We start from the raw sequence: 7,560 nt of genomic DNA, 5'->3' as shown, positions 1-7,560 counted from the left end.
TTTAACATGTACATAATATATAATATAGCAAACATGTTTAAAAAGGAATGTATTTTAGAAATACATGAATCTATATGTATATATAAATTGATTATACATATATATATATATGAAACATAAACATTTTCAAAATTAATCAGCTTTTGAATTTACTTTTTTTTTTTTTTTTTTTTACTACCAGCAGGTAGCTTTCCTATCCTTACTGAGTGAGCCTTAAGAGTCATCAATGAAGATACCTCCAGAAGATCTTTTGTTGTAAAGGATTGCTTTAGCAATTCTGGGTTTCTTATTATTCCATATGAAGTTGAGAATTTTTCTTTCCAGGTCTGTAAAGAATTCTGTTGGTAGTTTGATGGGAATTGCATTAAACTATAGATTACTTTTGGTAAAATGGCCATTTTTACTATGTAAATCCTGCCAAGCCATGAGCATGGAAGTTCCTTCTATCTTCTGATATCTTCTTCTAATTCTTTCTTCAGAGACTTGAAATTTTTTTCATACAAATCTCTGACTTGCTTGGTTAGGCTTACAGCAAGATACTATATGTCATTTGTGACTACTGTGAAGGGTGTCATTTCCCTAATTTCTTTTTTTTTTTTTCATTCATGAGAAATTTATTAAAATAACACATTTAGGGAAAAAATCAATACAATGTATACATCATTACTGAAAACTGTATACCATCATACAAAAAAAAAAGACTTTATTTTGGGAAATCAATTTCTAATTTATGGCAAGTTTTACTTTCAGAAATAAATCCACAGAACAACACATTCTAATTCACCTTTAAAGACTGGCATGCTGAGCAAGGAATGTTCTTATTCTTTGTAGAAGTTCCTTCTTTACACTGTCAGGTACCAGCGCTCTGCCTTTTGGATTGATTTCAGCCACCAAGTCATCAACAATAACGTGTTCTAGTCCTTTTTCTTTAATTACCTCTTTACAGTGGGCCTTCAACTGATCCTTCCAGCCGCACTCAATGAATTTAGCTCTCAGCAACTCTTTGAGGCGTTCTCTTTCTCCAGTTTCTATTAACTTTTGGTTAATCGCTGCTCTCATCTGCGCATCTTTGTTCATCTTGCTAACCACCATCACCGCGGGCGAGGGCCGTCCCTTCCCAGCGACGAAATGACCCTTGCGCTGGCGACCATTACCTACCACACTCTTCACTCTTCGGCTGCCCGGACTTAGACCCTCAGTAGCTCGGGCACCTAAGCACACAGAAAGCTAGAACCCAGAAAGTCTTTGTTAGACAGCTGGCAACTACACTGGTGTGAGGGATCCCATCATAGCCTTTCTCAGGGTGAGCTTTTAAGCACAAATAAACATACCCTGGCTTGGCACACTTCAGTTAACAAGAACTAAGCCAGCTATAGAAGACAAAAAGCAAGGTTAGTATGTTTAGAGACTTTCCCAGAACTATGAACTTTGACAGATTAGATCTTTGCTTTCATTTTTGGCCAATGGTGCTATCTACATGCTGGGTTTTATGACCTGGTTGCTATTTTTATCATGGCATCAGTTGTGGTAAGGTCTGGGGGCCTGTTGTACTTTCCCCACACATTGCCCCTTTTCTTCAGGATCCCAAAGAAAACCACAAACTGAAAGTGATGATGATAATGAAGTCGGAGTGGCTGATGTTGAGAAAGAAAGAGAGAGAGAGAGAGAAAGAGAGAGAGAAAGAAAGAAAGAAAGAAAGAAAGAAAGAAAGAAAGAAAGAAAGAAAGAAAGAAAGAAAGAAAGAAAGAATACAGGCCACTGTGTATACAGGGCCACTTGGTCTGCAAGAAGGTACTCTGTTTACCCAATTGTAGAGAGACAGATCATCAGTAAGGGACTTCCAGTTCCTGTTCCCAAACCACAGACCAGGAGGGGTCCAGATGTCTTACTCTTGCCTCAGGAAGTACCTCTTAGACGTATGTGGCCCACGGCCACACGACGTGTCAATTGAGAAATCTGATTGGCTGTCTCTGAGTGGGAAGATGGATTTGAACAGAGATGGAGTTTGGGCAAAGGTTTCCGGGCAGGCTGATCAATAGCTCTAACAGGTCAGACTGATTACAGGCCAGGAGTGCACTGGGGCAGGGCAGTGATGAAGATAGGCTTCATCACCTCCAGGCAAAGGTTGGATTTCTTTTTTTTTATATTTTATTTAACTTTTTTAAATTACACTTTATTCCTTTTGTATCCCCCCCATAAGCCCTTCCCTCCTCCCCTCCCGGTCCCACCCTCACCCCCTTTCTGCATGCATTCCTCTCCCCAAGTCCACTGATAGGGGAGGTCCTCCTCTCCTTCTTTCTGATCTTTTTTGTTGTTGTTGTTGTTCTTCTTCTTCTCAATGCAGTTTATTCAGGAACCTTGAACAATCTTCTGACCCTGGGAAAAGCCAGCCCACAGCTTAAAATAGCCTCTGGGTGGCCAACCCCAGCGTGCCTCGTGGGCAATGCAGATAGGTCCACATACATGGAAGCAAGCCACATCCTCAGCCTTAGCCAAATATGGAGTTGTTTGTGACAGAGAGCATTCACCATAGGGAAGGTGGAAGGTGGAAACCAGCTCCATCTTTAAGACGCGGCATTACGCAGCTCTCTACAGTTCTCCCTTTCCCCTAATTTCTTTCTCAGCATTTTTGTCTTTTGTATACAGGAGGGCTACTGATTTTTTTTTGAGTTAATTTTGTATCTGGCCACTTTGCTGAAGGTGTTTATCAGCTGTTGAAGTTCTCTTGTAGAGTTTTTGGCGTCACTCACGTATACTATCATATCATCTGCAAATAGTGATAATTTGACATCTTCATTTCCAATTTGTATCCCCTTGATCTCCTTCAACTGTCTTATTGCTATAGCAATGACTTCTATAACTAGATTGAAGAGATATGGAGAGAATGGGCAGCCTTGTCTTCTCCCTGATTTCAATGGGATTGCTTTAGGTTTCTCTCCGTTCAGTTTGATGTTGCCTATAGGCTTGCTGTATATCACCTTTACTACGTTTAGATATGTGCCTTGTGTCCCTGATCTCTCCAAGACTTTAAATATGAGTGGATGTTGGATTTTGTCAAATGCTTTTCAGCATCTAGGAAGATTATAATGTGTTTTTTTTTTTCTTTCAGTTTGTTAATATGGTGGAACACATTGATGGATTTCCATATATTGAACCACACCTGCATGCCTCTGATGAAGCCTACTTGGTCATAGTGGATGATCTTTGATGTCTTCTTTTATTCAGTTTGCAAGTATTTTGTTGAATATTTTTGCATCAACATTCATCAGAGAAGTTGGCCTGAAATTCTCTTTCTTTGTTGGGTCTTTATAAGGTTTAGGTACTGAGGTGACCATGGCTTCATAGAATAAGTTTGGTAATGTTCTTTCTGTTTCTATTTTTGTGGAATAGTTTGAAGAGAACTGGACTTAGCTCTTCTTTGAGGTTCTGGTAGAATTCTGCACTGAAACCCTCTGGTCCTGGGCTTTTTTTTTTTTTTCTTTTTTTGATGGGAGACTTTCAATGAACACCTCTATTTCTTTGGGGGATATAGGACTATTTAATTGATTTACCTGGTCATTTTTCAGCTTTGGTAAATCAAATAAATCAAGAAAATTGTCCAATTCATTTATTTTTTCAAATTGTGTGGCATACAGACTTTTGCAGTCAGTCTTAATTTGGATTTCCTAAGTGTCTGTACTTATACCCCCCTTTTCATTTTTGATTTTGTTGATTTGGATAGTGTCTCTCTGCCTTTTAGTTAGTTTGGCTAAGTGTTTCTCTATCTTGTTGATTTTGTCAAAGAATCACCTCTTGGTTTCATTGATTCTTTGAATTGTTTTATTTCTTTCATTGATTAATTTCAGCATTGACTTTGATTATTTTCAGACCCTCTGGAGGTATTTCCATCCATGATCTTAAGTTGTACTATAGAGCAACAGTTAAAAAAACAAACTGCATGGTACTGGCATATAAACAGAATGGTGGATCAATGGAACTAAACAAAGGACCCAGAAATAAACCCATGCATTTATGGACACCTGGTCTTTGACAAATATAACAAAATCATACAATGGAGAAAATTTAGCACCTTTAACAAATAGTGCTGGTCTTACCTGGATGTCTACATGTAGAAAAATGAAAATAGATTCATACTTATCACTCTGCACAAAACTGAAGTCCACGTGGACCAAAGACTTCAAAATAGACCCAGACACATTAAATCATTTAGAAAAAAAAATTGGTGAATACCCTTGAACTCATTGGAACAGGAGACAACTTCCTGGACAGAAAACCAACAGCACAGGCTCTCAGAGAAACAATCAATAAATGGAACCTCATGACACTGAAAACTTCTGTAAAGAGAAGGAAACCATCATCAAAACAAAAGGACTGCCTACAGATTGGGAAAGAATCTTCACCAACCTTTATCTGACAAAGGACTAATATAGAGTATATATAAAAACTAAAGAAGCTGAAAAGCAGCAAACCAAGTAATCCAATTAAAAATGGGGAACAGAACTAAACAGGGAAGTCTCTGTAAAAGAATATTGAATGGAGAGAAACACTTAAAGAAAAGTTCATTGTCATTAGCCTTTATAGGGAAATGCAAATCAAAAGCACACTGAGATTTCATCTTACACCCATCAGAATGATCAAGATGAAAAACTCAAATGACAACACATCCTGGAGAGGTTGTAGGGAAAGGGGAACCCTCCTCCACTGCTGGTGGGAATGCAAACTTGTGCAACCAATCTGGAAATCAATCCTGGTGCTTTCTCAGACAAGTAGGAATAGCGCTTCCTCAAGATCCATCCATGCCACTCCTAGGCATATTTTCAAAAGAGGCTCAAATACACAATTAGGACATTTGCTCAACCATGTTTGTAGCAGCTTTATTTGTAATAGCCAGATGCTAGAAACATCTCAGATGCCCTTCAACTGAAGAATGGATGCAGAAACTGTGCTATATCTACACAATGGAGTGTTACTCTTTAATGAAAAATAAGGAAATCATGAAATTTACAGGTGAATGGTGGGACCTGGAAAGGATCATCCTGAGTGATCTGTCCCAAAAGCAGTAAGACTCACAGGGTATATACTCACTCATATAGACATATAACATAGGATAAACCTACTAAAACCTGTATATTTAAAAAAAATAAATCAAGAGGACACTGACTAAAATGCTCAATCCCCATCTTGAAAGGCAAAGAGGAATGACATCAGAAGTAGAAGAAAACAGGAAACAACCTAGGAACCTGCTAGAGGAGGGTCTCTTAAAGGCTCTGCCTTGCAGACTATCAGAGCAAACACTGAGACTTATGGCCAACTGTTGGGCAACATGCAGGGAATTTTATGTAAGATGTGGGAAATAGTAAGATCTGGAGAGGACAGGTACACCACAAGGAGAGCAACAGAACCAGAAAATTTAAACACACAGTTCTTCCCAGAGACTCATACTCTAACCAAGTACCAGCTATGGAGATAACCTAGAACTCCTGCACAGGTGTATTCCATAGAAGCTTAGTGTCCAAGTGGGTTACATAGGAAAAGGGCCTGCCTCTGACATAATCTGATTGGCCTGTTTTTTCACCTGCCCCTGAGGAGAGAGCAGCCTTATCAGGCCACAGAAGATGACAATGCTGCCATTCCTGATATGATCTGATAGACTAAGTTCAGAAGAAAGGAGAGGAGGACTTCCCTATCAGTGGACTTGTGGAGGGGCATGTGTGAAGAAGGGGGGGATGGGATTTGTAGGGGAGTAGGGAGGGATAATATGGGGGGATAATAGTGAATAAAATGTAGCTAATAAAATTAAATAAATTTAATAAAAAAAGTCATCAATGAACCTAACTAATTGTTTATACCTACTTAAAACATAAATCAATAAAAAACTGTTCAATAAAAAGTAAGACTTTCTCACTTTGGCCAAGAAACAACCCTGTGATTGCTTTCAACTCTCCTCATCTTAAAGAATCACTTTGATGTTGCTTCCCCAGAACTATTTAGCTGTCATGTATCATCATCTTCATATGACTAGTTAAAACATTCAACCAACTTTTCTTATACCCTTGTGTTCCCAACAAATTGTTCAGGGCCACCTTGCTGTAATTTTTGTCAACATTCTCCTGTGACCAGATGCTGCTTTTGTAATTCTGGATAAACCCTGTTCCTGCTAAGGGTCTGTTGCTTGCTGTGACCAAACTTTTCCTTAACTATAACCACGGGGTAATTTACCTGTGCCTCCTTGCAAAAGATAATCCTAGATGACAGCTTAAGATCCTCACCCCAAAATAAAATAGATAAAATAGAACTTATGTACATACAGGGAGGAAACTGGATGAGAGAGGTGGAATGGAGGGAGTTGTGATTGGGGATTGGGAAACAGGTATTGTGAGGGGAAGAGGGCTGGAAGAGAATAAAAATCTTTAGGGCTGCAAGTCCTGGGCATGGGAAGCTCCTGGGGTTCTAAGAAGGTGACCCAGCTGAGATAACTAGCAGCTATCTCCTCTACCAGGTAGGACTTCAAATGGAGGGAGGGAGACAACAACCCACCCTCAAAACTTCAACCCAAAATTTGTCCAGCATAGAAGTGTAATGACAAATATGGAGCTGATTTTGGGAATAGGTAACCAATGAGTAGCCCAACATGACACCTACCTGTGTTAAAGAGCCAGTCTTGGCACTATTAGTAATGTCTGCTATGCTTTCAGACAGGAGACTGATATAAATTGTCTTCTGAGGGGCTTTCCCAACAGCTAATGGAGAGTCCAGGAGAGTCAAGGATTCTACACATAGTCCTACACTCAAATGACATAGGCCTATGGGGGGTCACAGAGAATGAAGCACCAATGAAGAGCATGAATGGACTGCTCCTAAGCCCCGTGCACAATGTTTCAGTGAATAAAATCTGTAGCCCAAATGCAAGGGAACCCACTTTTGTAAAAGATATATTATTAAAGGTTGATTTACACATTTTCCCTTATACATTGTGATTGTGAGATTTTAATACATCACCCTCACCAATATCAGGTCTTCTGGCCTAAAATTAAAGACAACTACTAGAGCTAACAGGCTTATTAATCAAACAGTCCAAACAGATCTCTGTAGATGGTTTCACACAAACACATGATAATATATCTCCACAGCACATTATTGAACATTTTCTAAAACTGATCACCTACTCAGTCCCAAAACAAGTCTTAATGGACAATATAAAATTTGAATAACACCCTATATCCTATCATACCACCATGGATTAAAACTGGATTTCCTCAAGCGAAACAGCAGAAAGCCTATGAAGTCAGGGAAACTCACTCTGTGGAAGGATAGCAGAAATAAATACAGAAATTTCTATAATTCATGAAAATAAATCCACCACATTAACGAAATTGTGAGACCCAATGAAGGTGATGCTAAAATGAAAGTATGTAATGCTAACTACTTACAGTAAATAAATGTGAAGATCTCATATAAGCAATTTAGAAGCACACTTGACAGCTCTAAAACAAAAAGAAGGAGGAACTTCTAGAGGAATAGATGGTAGATGGCAAGAAAGAATCAAACTGAAGAGTGAAA

The 7,560-nt window shown here is 38.9% G+C and overlaps 1 protein-coding gene across 1 annotated transcript; it reads right to left on the bottom strand.

The window, feature by feature from the left end:
* Positions 1 to 640: 640 nt before the first annotated feature.
* LOC110542600 (transcription and mRNA export factor ENY2-like) lies at positions 641 to 1,172 on the bottom strand. Its single transcript, XM_060376827.1, has one exon. The coding sequence runs from the start codon at positions 1,090 to 1,092 to the stop codon at positions 787 to 789; it is 306 nt and encodes a 101-aa protein (XP_060232810.1). The 5' UTR covers positions 1,093 to 1,172; the 3' UTR covers positions 641 to 786.
* Positions 1,173 to 7,560: the final 6,388 nt, after the last annotated feature.

This window comes from Meriones unguiculatus (genome assembly GCF_030254825.1).
Source record: "Meriones unguiculatus strain TT.TT164.6M chromosome Y unlocalized genomic scaffold, Bangor_MerUng_6.1 ChrY_unordered_Scaffold_23, whole genome shotgun sequence".
Classification (NCBI taxonomy): Eukaryota; Metazoa; Chordata; class Mammalia; order Rodentia; family Muridae; genus Meriones; species Meriones unguiculatus.
This window is presented reverse-complemented; position numbering and strand designations above follow the sequence as displayed.

Excerpts from the sequence above, each read along its gene's own strand:
- LOC110542600 (XM_060376827.1), bottom strand. The coding sequence starts at position 1,092 with ATGGTGGTTAGCAAGATGAACAAAGATGCGCAGATGAGAGCAGCGATT.